The sequence below is a fragment of the Parasteatoda tepidariorum genome, chromosome 2, assembly GCF_043381705.1.
Source record: "Parasteatoda tepidariorum isolate YZ-2023 chromosome 2, CAS_Ptep_4.0, whole genome shotgun sequence".
Lineage (NCBI taxonomy): Eukaryota > Metazoa > Arthropoda > Arachnida > Araneae > Theridiidae > Parasteatoda > Parasteatoda tepidariorum.
In genome coordinates this window covers 21,106,473-21,134,402 of record NC_092205.1, presented here as the reverse complement: position 1 = coordinate 21,134,402, position 27,930 = coordinate 21,106,473, and the positions used below count along the sequence as shown (strand labels likewise).

The 27,930-nt window shown below is 26.5% G+C and overlaps 3 protein-coding genes across 5 annotated transcripts in view; 1 reads left to right on the top strand and 2 right to left on the bottom strand.

Annotated features, from left to right (window-relative positions):
- Positions 1-1,879: 1,879 nt before the first annotated feature.
- Positions 1,880-4,435, bottom strand: LOC107455281 (tetratricopeptide repeat protein 27-like). Its single transcript, XM_016072785.3, has one exon. It carries the CDS (start codon positions 4,433-4,435, stop codon positions 1,880-1,882), a length of 2,556 nt encoding a protein of 851 aa, XP_015928271.2.
- A 369-nt stretch (positions 4,436-4,804) lies between these two features.
- On the top strand, positions 4,805-14,199 carry LOC107455282 (RAS oncogene family member Rab32). Its single transcript, XM_016072786.4, has 6 exons — positions 4,805-5,166; positions 6,154-6,279; positions 7,392-7,470; positions 8,311-8,492; positions 10,767-10,910; positions 13,750-14,199. Exons 1-6 carry the CDS (start codon positions 5,155-5,157, stop codon positions 13,861-13,863), a joined length of 657 nt encoding a protein of 218 aa, XP_015928272.1. The 5' UTR covers positions 4,805-5,154; the 3' UTR covers positions 13,864-14,199.
- Positions 14,200-22,130: 7,931 nt separating this feature from the next.
- Positions 22,131-27,930, bottom strand: part of LOC107455279 (C-type lectin domain containing ema) — a 45,418-nt gene continuing 39,618 nt past the window's right edge. For all 3 annotated transcript variants that reach the window (XM_043046956.2, XM_043046957.2, XM_071177279.1), the window contains 2 exons: positions 25,264-25,649; positions 22,131-23,353 (listed from right to left, as the gene is read on the bottom strand). In XM_043046956.2, the coding sequence (XP_042902890.1) occupies positions 22,931-23,353; positions 25,264-25,649 (809 nt within the window). In that variant the 3' untranslated portion in view covers positions 22,131-22,930. The remainder of the gene's footprint in view (positions 23,354-25,263; positions 25,650-27,930) is intronic.

Below are 27,930 nucleotides of genomic sequence, written 5' to 3'. Positions count from 1 at the left end.
CATTTTATTTGAATAAAAAAATATGTTTATTGTAGTTATTACTTATTAACTATAATAATTTGACACTTAGTTAAAAAAAAATTTATTTTTATTTTAATGAGTCCTCAGAAACTTAAATTTGGTATTACACCTAGTACCTATCTATTAGATAAATTTCTCAGTCTAGTTTTTTAGTTTTAAATATATTTCCAGAATAGTATAATTTCTGTTAGAAGTTAATACTGTACTCTATTTATATAACAAACTTTGCAAAAAAAAAAACAAAAAAAAAATTGCATTTTGAAGTAAATATTAGGGGTTAACTTATAAAATAAAAGTAATAAGTAAAGTGTTAAAAAATTACCTGTATAAGTTTTTCTTGATTAAAGTAATCTGAAGAATCATAATTTATTATTGTGTTAAGGGGAAAAAAAAAACATAATAAATTTATATAAAATTTTTATTGATAAATAACAAAAGAAAATGAATACATTGAAAATAAATAAATCCAATGAAGATAATGTGTAGAGACTAATAAAGCATTACAAAAAATAGAATAAAAGAAGCTAAAATAAAGACATTTTTACAGATAACGATTAAAGGGAAAAAATTTCGCAAAGTAGACACAGGGTTCTTCTGCATTATAACTATGCCAAATTAAAAGTGAAACTAAACTTACAATCTTTTGGAGAGTACTCTAAATCCTTAAATTTAAATACTTAATATTATTTCACTTATCAATAAATACCTAAAAATTGGAATAATTCAAATATAAGCATAAATATAAACAAATAATAATTAAGAATTCACTATTTTAAATTTAATAATTCTTGCTTTCATGATAAAAGAACTTTACAAGCATTTTTTGAAAATTTTTCTCAACATAAAAATAGTTATTCAATATGAATTAATTTCCCAAAAATTAAAAAAATTGATCACTAACAGGCATAAATAAAACAAATTAATTAAGAACTCATAAATTAATTTGTACAGGCAAGTAATAAATTTGATCATATTTTTTAAAAAATTAAATTCCTCTCATTTGAGATTACAAGATAAAGTATCTATATGACATGGATATACTAAAGTGGAAAGATATGTTTGACTATGTAAAAACTTTATAACCTTCATAAAGGTGAAAAATATTTCTCCAAAACAGAGCTGGCCTATTTTTAAGGCTCACCAGATGCGAACGAGGAAAACAAAACAGATTTGAAAGACTAAATTATAATAATGGTCACTAAAAAAATTTAAATAAAGTTTTTAGATTATAAATTTAAGTTGCGAGTTCATAAATTATAATAAAACAAACATTCTTTGAAAATAATTCACAATATTCAAAATTGTCTTTGAAAACAATTCCAAGGGTCAATTTCCATCAAGCCATATCAGTGTTTATATAGCTGAAGTATCAGTGCTTATAGAGAAGAATAAGTGTTTATATAGCAGAAGTATCTTTTTATACCATGTACACTATTTTTTTTGTACACAGAAGTTACACGATCAGGGGTGTGTCTAGGTTTGTTTTAGAGGTACCTATTTTGTGAAAATTTAGTCATAATTTGTGAAATCTAAAAATTATATTAAAATAACCCACAAAAATATGGTAAATTTAGAAAATATTTTTCGAAAATATGTTAAAAGTATTTAGTGAAACTATCGCTTTTCTTAAAATTGAATTTGTGAAAGTACCGATAAACGGCAGTAAATTTGCCCTGGACAGACCCCTGAGAATATTCCCAAATTTTACAAAATTTATGTAAACAAATATTTCACAAAATTAATGTCAATCCTTTAGAGAAACTAGAGTGAGATCTTTCATTCTTCGTAGAGCTTAAATTAAAAATAAATGAAAATTAATCCTTTTTCTTCTTTAGGACAGGTTTGAATCATAAATTAGTTAAAGCATATTTCCAAATTTTTGCTCTATTTCACATATTAAATCACGATCTCTCGGAGAAACTCGAGGGAGATATTTAACTCTTCTCACTGCTTTATCTAAAAATAATTTGAAATTAGAACAATTAATCCTTTCTCTTTTCTTCATACCAGGTCTGCCTCTCAAATTTGTTGCATAGATATCAAATAAATTCAGGCATTTCAACAAAAGTTTCAGCAGTGGTTCAAAAGACCAATTATATTTATCTAATCGCTCAATATAATACTTAATAGCTCTTTGTTGCAAATTAATAATTTTTTCTGTATTATACATGTTGTTTCGAAAATCTGCTCCAATACACAACAAAACAGAATACAACTCCCAAATAATGGGGTAATGGCATTTTTTAGAAATTATTCGTTTAAAAAGTTTGATTGCTTTTCTTTTCAGTGTTAAAGAAAAGGTATGGTGGATATCAGGTGTATCAGTTTTAATAGCGTTAACTATAATTTTTAAAACCTCTATGTCAGTAGAGGACAGATATTTCGAACAAGGTGTGTCACCAACAAATAAATAAAAACAAGCAAATTTTTCATCAAGATAACTATTAAAACCAGTTATCGCATCAGAAAATGCACGAATTTTAGCACTAATCAATAGATAGTTTTCCCAAAACTTTTTCCTCATTTTGCTCGTCGTTTTTATACTGAACGTTGTCGATTCTACGAAACATCTACATGCATTGACTTTATCATCAGCCTTAATATAAGCTTTACACAAATGTATCCAAGCTTCACAATTATCAACATCCATTTCTAGGATACCTTTAAAAGCGTCAATAGCTGTAGCAAAATCATTACAGGCCATAGCAGCGAGTCCCATACAGAATAATACCTTAGGCTGCAAACAGTTAAGTTTGAGTGATTCTTTGAAATGAGAAATACTAGTGTCATATATTTCATGCTTATAATAATAATAACCCATGTAACGTGCAGCTCGGGCATTAGAATGGCGAGACAAATCCCAAGCAACTTGATAAACCTCCACTTCATCTTTAAGATGACCTAAATAACACCAAAGTAAAGGACTAGGTTTAATGGCTATTTCCTCTTCAAGCACATTCACTCCTACTGAAACTATATCCAAATCCTTATAACAGTAAATAGAATCTTTCCATAAATTATGCACCTTATAGATTTCTAAAGCTTCCATTACAAGTCCTGTGCTTAACAATACATCAGCATGCATTTTATGCATGTTATATATCATTGGAAGAGAAGTACAATAGAACAGAACCAGTTTATGAGGAAATATTGTCACGTCATTCTTAATGTGGAAAATCAACTCATTCACTTGATTTATGGTATGTTCGCATCCTCCCCTTATACACCTCAAAATCAAAGCCTTCACTTGCAAAGACCAAATTTTAGGTTTTGACAACAAGGACTCGAGTATTAAAATATCATCATAAGACTTGACATCACTGTAACACCTTCTGCTCAGAATTAACTGGCAGTACAAAAGCAATACCACCTGTTCCTCTGGAGACAGTTCATCAGTTTCTTTTCTCTCATGATCAAGTAAAGCAATCCTGTTCCCCCCCATTTCTGGAACAAAACAATTAGGAAAAGCACAATTGTATACAATTAAGTCACTATCGTATCTTTTATCATTTCTTTTTACAATGATCCGCTTTTGGCTTATTTCATCTTCATCCTTTATAAACTGAATGCCTAGCCCAATAATGTTTTGTGCATTTATAATGTATCTTTCAGCTACATTTAGTTCATTGTAGTACATGAAGAACTGAGCACATTCACAATTAAACATGAAAGCAGCCAATGGTTCGCTTTTGTCATGCAGAAAACTAATCTCACACTGGGAATGAATCAAGGAATTGATGGATCTGTATAAACTTAATGACATATCGGGAAGAATCTTCTGATGAATCATCATACAACGTGATAACCACCATTTATGAGTAAGACATTTATCAAAATTGTTACCAAATAATAACATAAGACTCAAAAATAGCAATTTGGGATGAGAAATATGTGTTAAAATAACTTCTCCGTTTTGTCCAAGAGCACTAAGAACCGATTCATTAGAAAAATGCGAATCTGGTAAGAAACTAGCACAAATTTCATGGAGTGATGAATCTCGTAAAACTGGACCACAAATATTAGCTTTAACAAATTCTTGCAAAGCAGACACACCAACTAAAAGCAAGATTAATTGCTTTACATAAGGACAATCGTCACTGCTGGAGTGAAATAAATATTGGTAATTAGACTTCATTTGATTATACATATCATAAAATACTAACGTTAAATCTTTGCACATATCCTTGAAAGGTTTAAAAAATTCCGAATTAATTTGCAGTGCTTTTTTATACTCATGATTTGAGATATTCTTCATTAAAACATTCAAGTCTTTTAATAGCACATATTCATTAGAAAACTTATAGCGTTCTACATCAATATGAAAGTCATCGGCAGTAAAGTTGCCTGTTACACACTGAATTTCAAACTTTTTAAGTTTTTGTATCAACCTTGTTTCCTCAACAGTAATAGACATTTTTATTCACAAAATATTGAATAAGGTTGGATGTGTTTAATGTTTTCTTACAACGTAAGAGAAATAAGTTTTGAAAAATATGAACAATATTGTTCAATTTCAACAATTCAAAAGTAGATTACAAGCAGAGATCTACATTATGATTTCAAAATGTCAGAACCAACAGAAGACGCTTTCATTTACTTATTTTGTCCCAATTTTAGATTGCGCAAATAAATAACGCGGATTTACGGATATGATCAATTTGAAAATGTGGTGATATAAAATTATCATGGATTTATTTTTATTTTTTAACGAATTCTCTTTATATTTTTATAACATTATTAATTAAATATTATGATTATTATTTTCAAGCTGGCTCTTTTTGGTGACCATGGCAACCGATTGTTTTTGGACTTCTTCCAAATAAGCAAATCAACTTTTAAATTAGTTTTATTTATTTATTTTTATTTATTTATTTTTATTAGTTCAGGTTACACTTTTACAGACCACAATGCTCTTTCTGTTTAATTAAGTTTTAATATGCAAATCAAAGTACTTCACTGGCCCGTAGGTCTGTGTGTGATTTGTTTGTTTATTATGTCACGTGTTGTTTTATCATGTGAGACTCCGGACAGGCATGAAATTCAAGCGCGTCTTACCTGTTTATCACCTTAATTTGTATTCTGTTACTTAGATAAAAGGAGTACATTGTAAAATTTAACAATACATTTTTATTAATGGCAAATTCGGTATGTGTAATTAAACTTTTTCCTCATTATTTAAGCACTGTAGAAGATAAGTTTAGGAAACCATAATTAAACTCACCATAGTTTTGTAAATGTTTATGCACTTTTGAATTACTTCATTCTTTTTCTAACATAGGTTTTTCAACTTTATTTTACTATTAGAAAATTGAAGTGTTAGTATGTTTAAAAAGAATTCTAAAAGTTTATGTGGGTTAGCTAGTATTAATTTCATATCTTCGTTCTTACTTATTATTTTTGATGAAAATATTTTACATCATATTGTTAAATGTTTCAGATTATATAAAACCTACTGGATATCATACGGTCTTGTATCATAGAGTGCATGAAATTTAAGAATACATTTTAATAATGCTTTTTACTCTAAGTTTTTAAATGTTTGTATTTTATTGAGCGGAGTTGATAATGTGTAAGTCTATGGCCTTTAACTTTTATAAAAAATTTGAATTATACAGTTAGGTGCTTGCAATGTGTTTGTATGTATTGAACTTAACTTTATAATTTGGAAACATGCATGAAAAAAAAAATCCTATTTGGACAAATAATTACTGTCATATAATTACAAATAATTACAAACATCATATAATTACAATTACGGACAAATAATTACTGTTCATATGAAAACTCTCTTTAAATTAAAATATTTTCACTTTCAACTGTTGTTTAAAGAGTTATACTGTAAATATAATTGAGTTGGTTCATCAACTGTGCATTTACTTTTTAAGTCTGAAACATGGTTAAGTTGTATACTTGGATTGGTTATTACAGTTTATAAGAAAATGCATTTAAAGTATGTATGTATTTTAACATCTAAATGGTAAATTGGTTGCACTGTTGTATTAAAAATTACATAAATATTGATTTATTCAAGAAAACTTGTGATCTTTCAAAAATTCTTATTTTCCATGGTTAAAAAATTATCTAAATTTAAGTCCGAAAATTTTGTCTGTGTTAATAATTTTTACTTTATAGGTGTCATCACCCAACAAGCATGAGCATTTATATAAAATATTGGTTATTGGTGAATTGGGAACAGGAAAAACAAGTATCATTAAAAGATATGTTCACCAATTTTTTTCACAAAATTACAGAGCAACTGTATCCTTTTATAAAGAGTTTTTTGCGAGAATTGCAGTTGAATGTTGAAAAATTTTATTTAAAAAAAGGACTGTCAAATTCTGTTCTAACAGAAATGACGAGATAAAAAAGAAATGAAAATGTGAAATCTGCTTTATTTTTCATTAAAGAAATTTGTAGTCAAATCTATTATGCAGCTATATGAAAGTGGCATGGTTTATTTTACTTCAATAGTATTTTATTGATAAACGTGGATTCTGATTGGTTTAAAATTACTAATAATGTAATGATTTGTTAATTTATGACATAACAAATTTTAAGAAAAATTTGAAAAATAAAAGTTACTTGAGATGCATTTTACAATTTTCCTACTATTGTTAATATCAGAAAGATGCATTATTCCTATTTCTTAAGACGTTGTGTGTCAAATGACACTAGCAAAATCTGGATTCAATTGTCATTGTAAAAATTTTTTAAATGTTCCGATTCCGAATTCTTTGGATAGAGATGAAGACTATTTATTGTGGGACTCTGCGTGTTAGAATAAAGTCGAATCCATTGTGGAGTAGGATCCATATGACTATGCTTCTAGTCTTAATGAATACAGCGCAAATGATGTTATGGAATTTTTAAATGTGTAGCTTTATTGTATGATTTAAAAGTTTTCATTGTATAATATTTCTTGAATTATTGTATAAATTAAATAATATAAAGTATTATTTAAAAAAGAATCTTTATTTGTAAGGAAAATATGAGGAGAGAAACTGCAAAATTTATTGCATATATAATTAAAAATAATTCTTGTAAAGAGTAATTTGTGGATGTAAATTGATACAGAATTATTCATATCTATCTCATTGTTTATAATGCCTCTGTATCTTACGATCAAGGAATGTCCAACACCATTACCAGTTTCAAACAAGAATTGACACCTTGTTTTTCATGAAATTCTGAGGATGTTGAAAGGTCTACTTATTCACCGGTATATTCAGTATTTATATCTTTGCTGTAGTATTTTCATTTTTAAGTATAAATAATACTTAAAAAAGAATATAATGTTTATATTAAGCTGTATTACTTATATTAGAATATAATACTTATATTTGTTATAATCTTTAAACTTAGCATGTTAGATAGGTGTTGATTTTGCCCTGAAAGTTTTGAACTGGGATACCAACACTCTTATTCGTTTACAACTTTGGGATATTGCAGGTAAGTAGTTACAGTAAGGCCTGAAATTTAGTGCAAAAATGTTTCCTGCTGCTGTTTAATCATTTCCCTTTTTTTTTTTGAAAATATTTTTGAACACATTGAAAAATAACCACACAGCTTAAGATTTTTGAGCACTTTTGAAAATGCATAAAAGGGAATTAATTAAAATTTAAAATCTATGAATTGATAAAGATTGAGGTCAGGTGCTGGCAATTTCGATGTTTCAATTGGTTTGTTTGGGAATACAGTTGAAGTCCTATTATCTGACACCATCGGAACTAGGGGTTTGTTGGAAAATCGAATCTGCAGTTAAGGGGATCTGTTTCTTGTTTCGTTTCAGGTATATAATCAGTCTTTTAATGAAATTAAAAATAAGCAACTTCAGTTATAGAGTGTTTTATTATTCTATATTTAAGAATGTTTCAAAATCATGAAAAAAATTATCACCATATTTTTTTTTATATTAAATAGTTTTATATTTTGGAATATTTTTGATATCTCTCATAAAGTTTGTCGAATAACTGAAGTGACGTTTATTTGAGCGTCAGATTGTCAGGGTTCTACTGTAATTCACTTAAGATAGAAAAATCAACTATATTTTCCCAAGCAAATTGTCGTCAGTTTTTTTTTAATATCTGAATCTTTCATATTTTTATCAATAGTTTTATTTTTATGCAATAGTGTTTTGTGTATCAATCCTCTTGTTGAAAGTTTGAATAACTTACTGTAATCTATTAGCTTATACTACTCTAAAAAATTGTTTCATATAATTCTTCATATAATTTAGTTTTTTTTTTCCTTCTTTTTTTGAAATCTTAAGTCTGTAATTTTATTTCTTAGGACAGGAAAGATTTGGAAATATGACACGTGTTTATTATAAAGAAGCTGTTGGTGCCTTTATTGTGTTCGATGCTAATCGATCTGTCACCTTTGATGCTGTTATGAGGTGGAAAACTGATCTAGACTCAAAAGTCAGTCTACCTGATGGAAGTAAAATTCCCTGTGTTCTGTTAGCAAATAAAGTAAATATATTTTGTGATACTATATCAAAATTGACTGGATTATTTTTAAAACTTGTTATCTCTACCTTCATAGATTTTGTTACGGGGCCTTACTGGGAATAATGCTATGAAGAAGTGAGATTGATATAATTTGTCGTTTATCCAATTTAGATGGATTACTTAAAGATGTTTTGAAACTCATCTAATTGAAAGTGCTGTGTTGTAACAATTATCATTACAGTGTCATGATCAGGCTTATACTTCTTTCTCGTAAATAATCATTCTATCTCACTACTTTCTTCTAATATTTTTTTTTTCATCATGATTGTATGAAATAGTCATGAAAAGTAACTAATTTTTGTTGAGGATTCCTAATTTTCAATTTATTATCAATACATATTTTGATTTTATCATGGTGCTGAGAAAATAAGATAGATTTATTTATATTAATTATTTGCTTTATCTTTTTATAATTTGTTTTGAAATCTATTTTATTCAACTAAACAATGATAAATGTTATATGCCTTCTCTTTGATGTCTAATATTTTTTTTTTTTTTATCATAGTGAAATAAAAGTTATTCAGAATCTTTCAGTCATAGTATGCCCTTTTATATGAGTAGCTCAAATGCTAAATGTGTTAACTTCCATTTTTACACAAAAATGAAAATGCGATAAACTATATTACAACATTTGTTATGGGATTTTTTTTTATTTTTATGAAACTGAAAATATTGTATGTTCATATTAACACTAAACGCAAACTTGATATGGTTCTATATTTAGTTTAATGTATATATTTACTTCAAAATGTGCAGTTTGCAGGTTTTGCAACTTGATGACTAAGAGAAAATATGCTTCTTTCTTATCAAGAGTGCATAAAGTTGGATTTAAATTGGTTTTGTTACCAGTTTCTAAAAAAAAAAGACATATGATTTATTAGTATAGTTCTTGTGCTGTTAGTGATAAATGTGTAAATGTGATTCCAGTTTGAATGGTTCAATTTTACTTCTACAAAAATTAATTTTTTTATCTTTTTCCAGTCACCTTAACTTTTAACCATTTAACGAGTTTCAAGTCCGGCTCAAGCTCGACTAAGAATTCAATATTGACTTTATGGCTTACCTTATGCACTTATCAGCAAGTTGCCCTGGCAATTAAGCTATCAGAAATAAAGATGTGCTAATTTCAATGAGATAGACTTGAGCAGACTATAATATTAATATGAATGTCCATTTGTCTTTTAAATGGAACCTTTAGAGGTCTGTTAATCATTGTTATAATAAAGGGATAAATATGAAGATGTCTGATGGACATTGATATAATTGAAGAATAAATTTAATTTACTAATTAAACTAATCAATGACTAATGTGTAAGAAGAAGCGTTGTGTTATTCAACATTTCAATATGCTTCTAAATATTGATTTCTTTTAAAATATATATGTTCTTCATTCAGTTCTTTAAGTTATTAGAATATTTAATACACAGTTTAAGTTCTTCCCTCGCAGTACTTACTTTTTATGCCATTTATTTTACGTATCTCAGAGTATAAAAGGAATTTAATGAGCCTTAAGTACTTTAGTGAAATTTCCTTACATTTATCTTTACTTAAGACTTATTTGACTGCACCATTTGGTTTTTGTAATGTCGAATAATTTAAGTGATATAGTTTAAATTGGTGCAGTTTAGCTCATTTCGGCTCTTGTGCTATCAAACTCTACATTTAACCAACAAACTCTTTTCTATGTTCTGAACTGAGTTTATCAGAATATTTAAAGCTTCTTGTAGTATGCGTACATAAACGTGAAACTTAGATATTTTAAGAATATTTCTTTTTTTTTTCAGTTTACTTAGCTGTAAAATAAAATACCATATATAAAACTAGAAATGTAACTTTAAATCAAGATGTTATAATTATATATATATATAAAAAAATTACAATAAAATTCACACCAGTGTTTGAATATTGAAATCCATCTTGATATAATGCATGAAAAGAAAAGCATTAATTTCTCTAAAAATTTATTTGTACTGTAGTATGTGTAATTTTTAGTTTTTAAAATGACTAACTTTGCTTTTTTTTTATTAATAAATTAAAAGAGAGATTTCAAACTCCAAAAGGGTCTTAGACCTTTTTGGAAACCAAACGTCTATGTAAAATAACCATTAAAAGTAATAATTAATGTTTTAGAAGAAATTGGTCTTTTCAATTTAAGCAAGCAACTTCAGTAAGTTTGAAATTTTTACGAATTTTGTAAATCTTCTTCAATAAAATTATTTTCATTTGTCATTCCAGTGCGATCTACCTTTTGAAGGTACAGTTACAAATCCTAACTCTATGGATGAGTTTTGCCAAGAAAAGGGATTTTCCGGCTGGTTTTTGACATCTGCCAAGGACAATCTTAATGTTGATGAAGCTTCTCGCTTTTTAGTCAAAAAGGTATTAATTTTTTTTTATATGTGTAAACCATAAGGTTACTGTTAATTCTGCAAAAAGCACGTAATGCAAGCCATTATCAAAAATCATAGTATACAAGCATTTTTTTAAAATATTCAATCTAATTATTAAATTTACAATATAAATGATATACTCAGAGCTAGGACTGGGCTATGTTTTGATGCATTGCGAAATATCGATTTAATGCATAAATCGGCAGGCCAATATATGCATTCGTGACTTTCGTCTTAGACGAGGCATCAGAAATCTGATTTCAGCCGTTGGTATAAGACAACGCTTGCGGTTTAACATGTGAGGATCCTTACCTACGATACCGCTGTCACTGCTCTGACCAAGGCGATTTTGATTTCGTCTAACTGTGAAGATGTTGATGGCGTCTAGCTACGAAGACGATGTTAGTTTCATGATGTTGAATGACGAAGAGCGAATTGAATCAGAACTCCCGGTTTCATGAGAGGATCAGTGTTGAAATAGAATGCTATGCATAGTTTCTTTATGCGTCATTTTGATCTTTTGAGATTTTACTTTTCTAGAAGATTATTTTCAGCTGGACTTGCGTTATTTTGTGATTGCTGTGCACTTTATTTCGTCGGTATTTAACGTTTCTTGTAAATTATTTTCAGTAGGACTTTTACTAATTAGCAATCGTTTCGTTGTGCATTATTTCGTCACTTTTTTCCCTTTTTTGTCTGTCTGGATTCAACGATTCTTGTCAATTATTTTTAGTAGACCTACTGTTACTTGGCGATCATTCCGCAATCGCTGTTATCTTAAATTTTCGTTCGGAATTCATTCTATTAATGAAAAGAAAATGTGAATAAAATAATAGATTCTTCATTTTTTTTTTTAAATTATTGTTTTTCATTTTAAGTGATACAATTTAATATGGATATTTTGTATTTAGCTTTGTTATAAATAGTTTTTTTTTAAAATTTATTTGATGCAGGTAAGTATAATCATTTGATAGAATTTGATTATTTTTAAACCAATAAATCTTCAGTCGTTTTTAATTATAAAAACTGTGGCTATTAGTTAATAAAATATTATTTTTTAATTGAATAAAAAGTTAAGCAATGTTTTGACGTTTTTTAATAATTTAACAATAGTACTTAAAAGTTTTTTTTTTTAAATTTTTCTTAAATTTTTTTTTAATACTTGTTTGTTTCATAATTTGTTAGACAGTTCGTATCATTTTTAAACAAATAAATCCTTAGTCGACTTTATTTTCAAAAAGAAAATAATAAATAAATAAATAACTTAAAATTTATTTTTACATTAATAAGTATGGAATTTGACCATTAGATAATACAACTTTATTATTTTAAATAAATAAATAAATAAAAGAAGGTCTAACGATGCTTCAAAAGCAGTTTTTTCAACAAATTTAAAAAATGTTTTACTAAAGTGAACATTTCTTTAGTTTGTTTTTGACTTTCATTTTTTTCCTTTTAATTTTGAATGCATGTATGTAAATTATTTTGTTACAGTTTTATTATTTTTAAACCAATAAATCCTAACTCACTTTTAATTTAAAAATAAAATAAAATTAAGCTTGGGTTTGTTTTTACTTAGGACATTTTCTTTTGTAGTAGATTTATTCCTTTTATTTATTTGTTGATTAATTTAAAAGATTTCTGATATATAATTTTTGAACATATGCTGAATCTCGATATAAAATCTCTTACATCGCCCAGTCCTACTCAGAGCTATTTCTTTGAGCTTCTACTTCTTAAAGTTGTAGTCCTACAGGACGTTTAAGTAAAGTGAACCTTTTGAGATCCCGTTCAGCCTGTCAAATGATGAAACTTGATATATATTTAAAGAAGTTAAATATACTATGCGGAAAAAATTTTGCAATAAAAAGTAGCTGAAATTATGACCATCAGGTAGCACTTTTCAAAAACTCCTTATGCAAATTAGTCAAATCTATAAAGAAACTTGCATTTATTAAAACCAAAAAATTATTCTGCTTGCCTTTGTCATTGTTAATCATGCCTTTACAGAAGAAAAATTGAGTTTTACTGGTAAAACTGTTTTATCAAAATGGCAGAAATAAATTTGTTGCACTACGTGAATATCAGCTTTTAAAGTTATTGCAGAAAAGGTTCTTGTCAAACAATGGTTGGACGGAGATTACAAAATTTGAAACGATAAATAGATTGTTATTGGTAGATTTTAAAAAATATATTTTAAATGATGTTTTTATTTAGTTGTTATTTTGATTATAGTGCAGTATTGAACAATTGCACATTCATTCTTTTTATAAAATTATTTTATTTATTTCTTTATTGTGATTAGTGCATATATCTGTTCTTTTTTCTCTTGAAAAGTGCTTTCTATTTATAAACACGCTAGCCTTTTAAAACACATCTAAACTAAATTTGTTTCTGATCAAAATTATAAAGCAGAATTGACAAAACATTGCTAAGATTAAAAAGAAGAAAAAAATTTGATCACAGTGTATAGATTTATTCGAATTTTTTTATATTTTGTATTAGCAAATTTTGGTATACATAAATCAATCTAAATTTTTATAATTAGCAATATTTCCCCATAAATTCTGCTACCAGCCTAAGTTGTAATTGTTGAGTGCTTTCATAGCGGAAGATCAATATATATATATATTTAATGTAAAAACTTTAAAGCTAATTTATACAAATTTACAAAAATGCGACTTAAAACCTTCATCCGTTTAACTCTTTATTTGTTATATAGTTGAACCTCAATTATCTGAAGTTATTGGGTTTGAACCTACTTCAGATTATTGAGGTTCATTATTTTATTTATTTCTATACATTGAGCAAGTTAATGTTGTTTTTAGATCCTTGAGAGTCAAGATTCTGTCATTGCGGATGAGATAGATACTGATCGAGCCATACTCACAGATTACCAAATTCCAATGGCTCAACCAGCTCGCAGAAAACTTTGTTGCTAGTACGTACAGAACCATTCCTCCATGGGAATTTTTAACCTGCATCGCACCCAGTGCCTCACTTTTTATACAAATTTTCGTTGCATTTTGTTAATTTTGGATTATATTTAACGTTTTTTTTTGTGATAAAAACTTTATTTTTGTATAGATTTACTAATGTAAGTAGTTTTTGTATAGTTAGCTCAATTTAAACTATATTTGTCTCTCTCTTTATGCCTACTTATTAATGCCTTTAGAATCAAAATTTTTCAATTATTTAGCTTTTGTAAGTTTTGAAACTGCAATATATTTCATACTTGTTGATCTACTGTTAATAAAAGTAAAATTAGTATTGTAAAATTTCATTTGCTTGAATATTACTGATCTATAACAAAACTACAGTGAACTCTCGCTTCTATGATATCCGATACAACTCCCACTATTACAATAATGTTTCATGGTCCTGATAAACTTGGATATGAATTAATGTTATCCTCCTCTCAATATTGTGATATTCTCTAAAGTAGTAAATCCCTAAAAAACGATATTTTTTTTCTTCTAATTTCAACTTTATTTTCTCCATTTATTATTGATTTTCAAATAATGTAAAAAATCTTATTTCTTTTCACCATGGTGAATGGCTTTTGTATTCAGATTTCCATACTCCATCCTTGATTTAGGTGGACCACCCCAAGAGCTTCCATTCTTAGAATTGCCTCCCTTATCTCTTAAGAAGTTACAGATGGAACATTCCTATCTGATTTCGTATTTAACTATAATTAACGCTCTACAAATTAAATTTTTATGTAATATATTTACAGTTAGTATATATATAACATTAAAATTTATAAAAAAAATCTTATTGTTCCCCTAAGTATATCGACTCTCGATATAACAGTAAATCCCTCTACAAAAATCTATTTATTTGATCCCCAACAATATTGTTGTAGTGAGGTTTTACTGTATTTAAAGTTTTACAAATTTCCCTAGTATTTTTTTTTTGATATCCTATAAATATACAATTTCACCTAATTTGTTTTATTCAATGTTTGATATAATGATTCCTGTTTAAAGTTGAGTCTGTATCAATGTATCTGGTATTTCATCATTAGTATTTCAAAATACATAGTACTTAAAATGAATACACCTTTTAAGTAATGAATACAATTTGTCCCAATTCATTTCGAACATATAAAGAAGTAAAATTGCCTAAACAGATGAAAAATAACTTTGTAAAGTTATCTGGATGGTAACACTATTTTAAAGTTTGATTTTGTAACCATATTCATTTAGAAGAGACAAATCCAAATATTAACTTCAGTAGCGATATACCACTTCTATGAGTTAGAAAAGTACCTACTCATTAATTGCATATCTGCCAAGACTCCTGTATTTTACGACTATCTCCTGTTTACCCCTGTATATTCTCAAATTTCTCTGTATTTGTTGAAGAAATTTTTTAAAAAAATTTGGTGATTAAATATCTACTGATGGCAAAAATGCTCCTCTTATTATAGATGGTGCTATTACCAGTATTGCGATGTTATAGAGTGTTCGTCTTCCAATGAGTTTAAATCCCAGTGATGACTGGTCAATATGAATTCCGCGCATGGCTTGCACTGACCAAAGTGCTGATGTAAAATATCCCCAATAGATGGATCATGGATTAGAGTCCCCTTGCCGTCAGGCTAACCATAGGATATCTTCATGGTTTTTCTCACCATGTAATGCAAGTTAGTTCCATCAAAAATCCTCCTCGAAGGCAAATTTCTCCCAATACTAGATCCAGGAGTCTTCTGCATTGGGTTCAAAATTATAAGGCTACAGTGTTGAACATTAGTAGTTGTAAATCCAAAATTGGGTTGGCTGTTCAACGACGGTTATAAATTAAAATAGTTAAAAATAAATGCTTATATTATTTCCAATTTTGAATTTCTCTTTTTAACTTACATGATTATGCATGATGTATCAAAACTTCATTCATAGCCTATATAATTTCGTTAGTATGTAATCTCCGTTATTTTATTTCTCCAATGTTGGCAGGTATGCAATTGAGGATGAGTCCCAAACCAGTAGTTACTTTTTTGAAATGATACTAGGAAATTGATATTTAAAGAGTGATACAGATTTAATTTCGTTTCTTCAAAGACTATCACAATTCAAAATAAGCTATATGGTTACATATCAATATTGTTTAAATATAATCTTTTATTTATCTGAGTAAATTATCCAGTTAAATGTAAAATGTTTTGTTCAGTATTTTGTTTATTTTTCAGCCATAATAAATTTATGGATTTACGATAGTTATATCCTTTCTAAGTCCCTGAATATATTATACTTCATTGAAAGTAAAGATAATGAAAACATGTAGATTTATTTTGTATTAAATTTAACTGAAATACCAAAAATGTTTAAATAAAACAAACTTTTACTTTATAATTTTTCATCCTCTCAATAAATTAAAATCTGATACCAAAAAATTTGATACTTGCCCATCTCTATTCTTGTTATCCAAACATAAATGGACATTATGTGAGCTTGCGATATGAGGGGTGTAGAGAAATATTAAATCGTAATTAATATGACACTGATTTTGACAAAATTATATAGAGTAACTTCTAATGATGGTAAATTATGAAAATTAATCCATATTTCACCAACTTTTTGATTAAAGGTCATGCCCACAACCATCTAAAAAGATAATTTACGAGATTGTGTATTTTCATCATCTAAAGAAATTGGACATTCTTAACCCACTGGCGAGCTTAAAGCTCTTATTTTTACTGCTTCGAAATCTTCATATTTTATGCAACTTTAATTCAGGCTAATTCATTACACCCTTCAATCAGAAAACTGATATGAAGGGTAATTTGCTTCCAAATTATTGTAATAACATAATTTGCATTGTAATAAATGGAGACATTAAATCTATTAAATAGCAAATGGGACTTTATGTTATTATAAAAGAAAGGTTTCAGTAATGTGGGATTGTGTTTAAGAGCATATAAGCTACAGCAATTAAATAACTATCAGAAGTTTGGTATTTTTTCCCCTGCTATTTGAAGTCATTGTAAAGATAGAAATTTAAATTATTAAAAAATCGCTGAAAATTTTTTTTTACCTAACTTATTCTTTTTCTGTAGAAATATTTACACTGGATGGTCGCTCTTTATATCAAGACCTATGGGAGGTTTTATTTTAACTTTAGTCCTGAGAATATTTTTATGTACTTCAATGCATATTTCTACACAATTTTTTTTTTAATAAAAAATTATAACCCCTATTTTTTTCCAGTTTTTAAAAATTAAACAAAAAAAAAAATCCTATATCCCTAAAGAGAACACTTAGTTACACAACGGGGATAAATAAGTAAACATAAATGAGGCACTCAAAATAAATATGGTAGTTATTAACCTATTTTGCTAATGGTACTAGGGAATTTTTGCATTTTCCAATTAATTTAATACTTCAGAAGGGAAATATACAGAGCAGGAGTATTCTTTCGTTTATCTCAAAATTCAAGTTAGAAAGTTTGCTAGGATTTTTTTGTTAGTTCATAACATCCAGAAAGATTGTTTTTTGACTTACTTTACAGTGTAAAAAATCAGAATATTAATTTAGCAAATTTGTAAAGAAAGCAATTTTTTTTAAAAAAAGGTAAAAATATCATTAATATTATCCTTTTAAATTTGTATCATTTGATATGTAGCTGTTAACTTGAACAGCTCAATTCCAATTTCCATATCTGATTTAACAATAACTAATCTACATAGAGACAGGAAGGAGCAAGAAAAATACAAATGTAGCTGATTAATCAATATGAAATCAAAGAAAATAAATTGTGAAATTACTATTTGATTTGAACAACATTATATATTGGTAACTGTTTTAAGGCATTTAATAATTTAAAACTTTTAACCAAATGATTTTAACAAAAAAAGTTTTTATTTCTTTCATTAAAACAAATTTACAATTTATACTTAAATAAATTGGCTTCATTTCAGATACAGTACCTTACCTACATCGTTATTTATACATCTTAAATAAATAATTATAAATCTTTATACACATATATTAAAGCATAAAAGCAGAATAATGTCATTGTTTTAAAATGTTTAATACAATAGTTTATAAATAATCACATATTTCTACAAAGCATTGCTGTGTTTTAGAAGTTCTATATTTGCAAATGTAAATACATAATTACAGAAAAATAAATTTTTTTAAGACATACCTATTTTTTATGCTATATATACACACCACAATAAAATGTAATAACAAAAATTTATTAAGGTGCCCTGCTACCTTAAAGAGACAAATTTTGATAAAAGTTTTGAAAATTAGGTTTTTTGCCAACAAAAATATTTGAAATTTTATCTTTCACTTGGTGTTGAAATTTTGAAACAACAATAATTAAATCTAAGTAATAGTTTGGAAAAACAATATTATTTATACAAGTTTTTACATGGATTTTTCTAATGACTTAATTTTTCGCAATTTTTAGGTTGCGATTTATCTCACAGCTAAAACTGTTTTTGTCACCGAATCTTTAAAGTTTTATAAGCACTTTTCTTATATCCTTTAGAAGATAGTTTGTCATATGTATGTAACATTTTTTGTTTGAGCAGTCTTGTTTGATATGAAGTGTAATTTTTTGTATCAAACTATTGAAGTAATGCTAATAAAACAGCCTTTTAGTTTGTTTTCAAGAGTCAACAACAAGCATAATAATGAAAAAAAATTCTCAATAATTTCATTTTAAAATATTTTGGAGCATAAATAGTGAAGTTATAAATATGGTACTTTTTTACCATGCTTTTCTTAAAAATTTCAAATAAATAAATATTTAATCAAAATTGCTACAAAAATAAACTTTTTTTGCTATAACACATATAGGTAATTTTTTTTAAAAAACGTTGTTCAATGTGTTGGGATACCTTAAGTGATAGGTAAAATTTTTCAGTTTTAAAAAATATTCCATGTAAAATATATATCAGAGTTAAAAAACAGTATGTCAATTCTTTAATGTTTTAAATCCAGGTTATTAAAGGGTCCTAAACAATTTTGTTACTTTTTACAAAAGGAACAGAGCACATGGTCCTAAGCTTTTAAATAACACATTTAGCCAGTTGGAAAAGACATTTAGACATGTAAAATAATTACACAGCAGGTTTTGAAAAAATTAATATCTGTGACTAACATACTGCCTTTTATTTTTGACGCACAGAATTATTTCAATTTATAGAAGTGGTAGAATACAAGATTAAAGTGCTGGAGAAAAAAAATTTCAAAATTAATTACATAGAAAAGTTGGGAAAGTATTTTCACAAACCAATATTTAATAAATTTAAAAAAAAATATTGCTCATAGGACAAGCCTTATTTTAAAAACACCTTTTATTTTGTGATTGAGGAGTATTTTTTATAAATAATTATTTATAATGCGTGTTGCAAATATTAATAAAAATGGCAAGGATGCACAAACATTTTTGAAAAGCAGGCTATAAAAATAAAAAAATACAATGTAAAGGACCAACATTAACACAACATTGCAATCCTAAGAATATAAAGACTATTAAAATTATATTTAAAAGTAATTCAAGTGACTTAAACATGTAAAACTTGTATTTTGCTCACATAGAAATAATAAAAATATTTATAATGAATAAATCTAAACAAATGTACTATAAAGCAATTTATGTTCAAGACTGAACTACACTACTAATATTGCAGAGAATGGTTATTTTTTTAAAAAATTTCATATGTTTATTAATATTAAAGAAATGTAAAGTTGATAAGCTTCCTGGGTTGCTGATTGTACATCCTTATTGTTAATGTTGTACATCCTGATAGTATAATGACATGAGCATCGTGTTATTTTTATCAAAAAGAATGAATATCCAATTAAAATTTTTAGAATTTAAAAACAGGCAGTAATAAATTTACATTTTAAGAAATGATGTAATATTTTTAAAGCAAAGATTTTAAATAATGTAAGAACTGAAAATGATTTTTCATTGCAAGAGCTTATATACAAAGAATAAAATAAACCAATAATATAAAAAAGAAAATAACTTATGAGTAAATTATATTACATACTAATTTAGTTTGTTTTTAAAAATAATGACTCGTAAAATCTATTTTTTATTTAAGTCTGTACAACACTTAATGACTACAAAGAATCAGTGAAATTCATTGTTGGAACATTACTATACAAAAAAAAGGCTGTAAAAACAGGTATTTATTATTCTGCAAGGTGTTTAAAATGAATTATCATTTTATTTAATTAAACAGGACATGAACATTACTTGATATATATTGCTTGTTTAAATGCACAATATTGAGCTATCTTGTATGTTGAAAAAGGATGATTAAAATGGCCTTAACATATAAAAATTTACATATTCATTTTATTATAGAAATAAAAAAACATTTCTATAATATTAATAGAGCATTTTAAAAGTCAATGCAAATGAAAAAAAATTAAATTTAAAAAAATAGAAAAAAAAATAATAATAACTGTAAAATTCAGTAAGGTTCCAAATTTTCAACTTATATACAAAATTTTCTCAGCTTTGTAATATCGAAATCCTTTTTTCACACAGGAAATAATAGTTAAGGAACATAAAATAAAAAATTCCACACTTTGATAAATTTATACTAGGCATGACCATTAATTTCTAGGACTCATTTCATATATTTCGGAGTAATCTCCATCTGCCTTAATAAACTTCTGCACTTGGGATATAAAATTTCCAGAAAAAAAATTCTTAAGTTCCAGATCAGAATGAGTTTTAATTTTATCATTAGCGTTTTCTGAATGACTTTGATTTCGCTAAACTTTGTTCCTTTAGAAAATAATTTGTTTTCAGAGATTCTAGGGATGAATCATTCACCCCTCTTCAGTTATACGTCTTGCATACTTTTCATAACTGAAAAATTTGTCAAAAGAACATGGTTCAAGGGTGTCAAAAACAATAAGAAAGGAAGAGCACAGAAATGTATTTTAAAACACATTAAATGGGTGTGAAAATTAATAGTCATATCTTGTATTTGAAAAATCTTTACATAAACTGAATAATAATAATAAAATAAAAACGATGTACACTTAAAATGACATAAAACGTGAATCTCCGGATTAACTTGATTCCAAAAAATAAAAGTTATAGCTTTTCGACTAGTACATTGTACTTTACATATCACATAATGGCACAAATGTTAAAATAATTTATGGTGTCAAAAACAAAATTTTATAACAGAGAACCAAAAAAAAATTATTAAAAAGTGTAGACAAAAACAATATAAATAAAAAGAGAAAAAATTAAATAATAAAGAGAATTATTTTTTGCAGCAAATATTTGCAAATAATAAGCAACTTTTAAATATCATTTTCTGCCATAACAGTTTAAACATTAAAAGAAAAACATAATAACAAAGTACATTTAAGAGTACCTTAACTATTAATTCTCGATAAAACAAGAAAATATATTATTGAATTGAATATAGAAGATGTAGTAAATATTATTAAATCAGCTATTTTAGAAATTTATGGATGTTAACCTTTTTTTTCTTCTTTTTTTTCGTTGCTTACATTATGTAAAAATTATTGCATGAGCTATACAGTTTTAGACATAAAGAATTATTAAAATTGATACATTGTTTAAATAAGCCTTAATAACTGTAATCAGGATTTGTTCATTATATAATTTTATGTTTCATATTATGTATGTTAATTGTAATATAAAGCTAATTATCACTGATCACATTTTCAAATGAGATTTTATGCTAAAATTTCCATTTACTATTCAGGGATATTATGCATTTCATGATGTTTATTTAAAGAGCTCTTTTCCTAAATGTTTCTGTAGCATGGGTGATAATTTTTCAATCTATGCAATTTTAAAATGCAAAACGAAATATTTAATTGAGATACTACAAATTAAAGTTCTTACAAATAAAAAAAAAAGCTGCAAGATATTTAATTGTTCAAAGATAAACAATCTGGATTTATAAAATTTCAAAGATTTGTTTTGAATTAAACTAACATAAAATAATGTTTTTACATAGACAAAAATAAATAAATAAAAATATTTTATTAAATTGCAAAAAAAAAAAAAAAAGTTATCATTCCTTTAAAAAATGATGTATGAAAAAATTTAGTTTGTTCATTATTTTCACAACAATAAGTAATTTTGTAATGGGCATTGAATTCTGTGGTATTTGACATTCTTGACTATGTTTTGATTCATACGCACAAAAAAAAACCCAATTTAAAGAATGGATAAGAAGACAGATTATCTGATAAAAATGTTTTATTATAACTATATTTTGAGTTTTAATATGTTTAAATTGCCTCAAATATTCCGTGTTAGAAGAGTCAGCTGCTCGTAATTAAAAAAATATATATAAAATTTTCAAAATAAAACAGAAAATTATTACATTCATAATATATTAAAAATACTCCTTAAATTGAAACGATCGAATTTTGTGATTTCTACTCGCATTATTTATTTAAATAATAAAAAAAATTAAATCAAAATTTTTCAATTCCTCATTTTTTTTTTGAGAACTTCTCATTTGTATTCTTAAAAAATAGGATATTCTGATCATGGAAAAAAAAAAATACCAGAACAACTACTAACCCTGAACTATGTAACATTAATCCTGTCTCTTATAACATAATGATAAAATTTTGATTCATAAAAAGCTTTCTTTTTTTATCTCATTTACAAAAATTTAAATAGTGTTAGGACAAATAATTTAGGACAAATAATAAAATTTCCCATTTTTTTACTCTTGCATAAAACTTGCATATTGCATGCTTAATAGCATAAAATTTTATAATATATCATACAAAAATAGAAAATAAAGTAAAATTAAAAAAGAATAAATAGAATGAAAATAAAGAAAAAATTCTTATTTATCAATTTTTAAAATCCAAACTATTGCAATTAATATTGACGATTTCAAGCAGAAATGTTGTGTACCATTAGTGAAAGCGAGAGAAGTATAATTGAATAAAAAAATCCACATTGAAAAAGTGACCAGAGACAACAAATATCTATCATGAGTCTAAAATAAAAATAGCAGTGTTATACAGTTTGAATTGCGCCTTTTATTTTGCTCGATGAAGAAGAGTTTTGAGGAGTCAGCACTTCTGATTCCTGTTTTGATTTAGCAACAACTGAAGCTTCCGAATGGGATGGATGGACTTTTTCACTCGACTGCTCAGCAGCACAGCAAGGTTTGGTGCAAACTTCTGAAGGACTCAGCTGTGCCGCATCAGATTCACTGGGTGGTTTAGGATCTTCCGCTTCGCTGTCAGCTGTGGAAGGTTCTGAGGTTTCTTGAAGCACTGTAGTACCACAAAAGAGTTCATCGTTTGATATTGAGGCCCTTTCACTGTTAGCTGGTGTGGATAATTTATCATTCAAACTAGTTGTAGAACTTGTACTCTGAGTTAGAACACTTTGTTGCTGCAGGTGGCAGAGTCCAGGAGGAGCACTTATTCTAGCCTAATTGGAAATCAAAAGGATTAATGAATTTATAGGTTTTAACAATCAAATTATGGTAATAAATTAAAACAGATAAGTTTTACTTAATCAGTTAACTGAATAACTAAAATCAGTTCTACAACAAAATCAAAATAAACTCAATTCAACAAATTAGGTGATCAGTTCAAATTTTTATATATCATCATCACCATGATAGCACAACAACCAGGGTTTTTGAACCACTCAAAAACCCAGGCTCAATTTTTATTTATTTTATTATTTTTTTTATAAACATAATCAAAATCTACTCTTGTATCATTCTTTTTTACTGATAAATATTAATACACAAATATACATAACCCTACTTTCAAAATTTAGTGTACTTAAATAAATATGTGTGTAACTTTAAATTAATAAAACAATAATTTGAGCTTTCTTATTGTTATTTGTTTTGAATTAAACATGTGCAGAGTACAGGCTGGGATAACCATCTTTCTCTTATCTCCTTAATAAATAAGTTTTCAAATACGAATAAATAAGCATATATAAGTATTTTAACAAAATATTAAAAATAGAATGTTTTAATTCATTTAAAAGAGCATTTTTGTTTTATAAAATATACAAATGGATGGATTTTGTTACGAGTTATATTTTAATTCTACAAAATAATCATTTAAATATACAAATTCATTACATTTTAAACAATGATAAAATACAGAATAATATGAAATTAAATTATTTGGAACTTATTTGGCATTATAAATTTTATTTAATAAAAACTTACATTCTAAATACATAATTTAAAAAGCAATTCTAAATGCATAGTTTAAAAAGCAGTTCAAAAAACTGTTAAGAAATTTTTTTAAATAAACATTAGTCATGTAGTTAGTTGGCCTGTAAAAGACTTACTTTATTTCAACAAGAAAAATGAATCTATAACTTAAGTATTCAAAAACAAATAACACAGAAAAAAGCCTACTTCTCAGACCCAGATATTATACTTTCATTTCTAGTCAATAAAGGAATTAATTTAAGAGCTTTTATTAATACCAGCATGAAAAGATGGTACTACATTAAAATTAAATATATATATTTTAATTCATTATTTATTTATTATCTTATGAAAGTTTTCTTTGTTCCATTTTGAATTAAAAATTAAAATTTGAACCTAAAAAAGCGTTAAACTAAGTAACATTTTAAAAAACCCAACAAAAACCATCCAGGTTGGATTTTTTTAAACCCTGATAACAGCCGAAAGTGGAAGTTTTATTCAAAACTACTTTTTTATATGTTCTAAATGGTTCATTTTGGACACATAAGTGGTTCAGTTTTTAATCTATTGATCTTCAGAAATTTTATAATATATAGGTTCTTAAAACATTTATAAATTCCTGTAATATATTGTCTTTTCAAACACAAAGTTTTTAAATTTTTTTTACTTCTTTTAGAATAGCTATTAGCTCTGAAGCATCAGATCTTGTCAATGCCTTAGCCATAGACAAAAATAGGTCTAATAAGGACTTTATATTACAAGAATTTGGTTTTTCTGCATATTAACTATGACTTAAAAATTTCTTAGATATAATTCTGTTTCCTATTACAGGTAAAATATGATTTTCAATGCAAGCAATTCAGAATATTAACAATAGTATTTGGAAAGATTTAAAAATTTAAATTCACAAATGCATTTGAAACAATTCATGTATTTACTTATAATTATAACAATTTTAATTTACTTTTCCCAATTGAACAATTCAACAGTTATATATTTAATTTCCTTCATAATCTTAACAAATTGGCATCTTATTCTTGTTTGATTAAAGATTAAAAAAAGAATTAGCAATTACATATTTTAATAAACATTTGCCAATAGAATAAAACAAGTGTTAAATAATCAATTCACCCAATGGCTTAATATACAAATGGAATACCTGTGGTAGACCAGATGAGCTTCGTCTTCTTATACTTGGGCTGCCATGGCGAGAACTGTGTATTCTTGATAAATCTTCTAAGGGTATTTCTTCTGAGCTCGTACTCGAAGCATGTTGCCTGGGTGAAGATTCTCTAGACCTAGAGCCATGTCGTCGAGGTGATGACGGACTGCTGCCAGTACGTTTTCTCTCAGCAGAACGCAGACTTTTGTCACTGGTATCTGAGGACACAGATAAATGGCTACTCTCCCCATGTTTCAGAATCGTTGCATGTCCAGGTACACGACTTGACGTAGACATGAGGGGACGGTGATGACAATGGCGTATACTGCTTCCAGCTGCTTTACCTTTTAAACCAGTATCTTGAGACTGGCTACGATGCATTACTAAAATGAGACAGACCAACACAATGAGATAACTCTTTCATTTCAATTTTATAGTTCTTCAAAGAAATTATACTTTAGAAATAAATTAGAAATTATACTCTTTTTTAATAGTTTAAGGTTATATGAATATAAATAGCTTTAAATATGCATAGTATGTTGAGTTCAGTAAATATATATACAACATTAATAATTATATCGATAAAATAAAAGTACATGGTAGACAAACTAATTGGCCCTATAAGATAATTTTTGAAAAATATGCAACTATCATTAATATTTTAATGCAATGTGAATATATCTAGCAAACCTTGTTAAAGTTTGTGATGTTTTGATTACCTTGAGATGCTTTGGACAAGTAAATGAATAAACAATACTTAAGAGGATCCAAAGAAAAATGAATAATTTTAATATGGGTATGATGATGTTCTCAAATCTAAATATATGAATTTTAAACTGGTTGTTTTTTTTTTTTTTTTTTCAAATAAGAACCTGGCCGTATAATGTACACAAACACCGCTCACATAAAATTTTACACCATTATGGATTTTTTTTTCGTTGTAATATTATTTCGTTGTAAATAATAGTTATATTATCAGAACAGAAAAAAATAATCTACCTCTTTAAAGAAAGTTTTTTTATTTTCGATTCAAGAGAGAAAAAAATATTATTCATGTTCAAATAAATTAAATTATGTATCGGAAATTGTATTCAAGCGATTTTAAAACCAAACATTGAGATTTGTATTTGCATGATTTTAAAATAAAATGTTGACATTCATATTCGCATGATTTAAAAATCACACATAGAGATTTATATTTACACAATTTCAATAAATAAAATCTAGCATCAATATTTTTATTGAAATATTGATAACATTCTGGGGATAAATGCTTTCCACATACAATTGTTTCTTGCTTAAATTTCAGGTATTTTTTCAATTATTTGAAAAGTGTTTTTGCACATAACATTTTTGAATTTTTATTTTCACCTTTTTTTAAAATCAAACTCATCCTTGAGGTATGAATCAATATAGAGACAATTAAAAAAAATCACTGACGTTTCAAATAAATTTGCCAAAATGAGGTGAAGACGAAAGGATTAAAATTAGTTACAAGAGTAAATCAATGCACAAAGGAAGTTTCTTTAATTGAGATTTTGCGTTCACAGAAAGATTTTCATTTTATCTAAGTCTGATAGGAACCAGTTTCTTTTGGTATTATTTAAAGATAATAAAGTGAATAAAGGGATAATACAGCATGATTCTGTTCTATGACTTATCGACTGAAGATTAGATAGATGGCTGTAAAAACTGACGAAGGAAGCCAAGAAATAATTTTTCTAAAAAATAATATAAAGTAAAACGGAAATCTTTTTTATCTAAATGTTTCACACTATATTTAAAAAGAAATCCCTCAATCAAATAAAATTCAATTACTTAATGAAGCAAATTAAATTCCCCAAAACTTTGTAAACTAAAAATTATTATTATTTTTTAAGAAAGTTCCTATTAGATTGTCAGAGAAATAAATATATTTTTTTTCACCAACAGAAGAAATAACAATGATAAGATATAAATTTAACTAGTAATCTAAGTTGAAAATTCATTGTTATTAAGAAGGTAATTTCAAATAGTAAACAAAATTCTCAGAAAAGATTGGATTTGTCTATATTTTAAATACATAAGAGCTCTAAAACAGGAAGTATTTCAACAGATTATATAATATAAATTCTAAATGAATCTTTCTCAAAATAACAAGAATTTTTTTCAAGCCCAAAACTCCTTCATTCAACTAATGGACATATCATACAAACTAATGGACAATTACTGTCAATTTAAAAAAAAAAAATCTTAATGCATTCAGAATCCTTCAAAATTATTATGTTATTAAATTAATTCTACATTACAGAAACAGGAATTAAATTTTATAAATAAATTTAAAAATAATTTTTTGCCAAAGCAAAATTTTTATTTACTCAATGAAAATGTTGTGAAAAAATATCAATATCAGTTTAATATCAACAACAGTCAGTTTAATTACTTAATAAGTAATAAAAATGTACATTAGAATTTCTTTTCATTTTGCATTTTTTTTTTTAATTCTTTAACTTTAGTGAAACAAAAACATCTAGTTTAATGATATTTGCTGGCTGAAATTATGTAGCTAAATTAAATTACATTAAGTGAAAATTTGAAGGGAGGCAGAAAACACATAGAGTGTGGCAATGATGATAGACAGATATATCTCAATAGACTAGGTATTTGAAAGTGTTGATTTCGTTC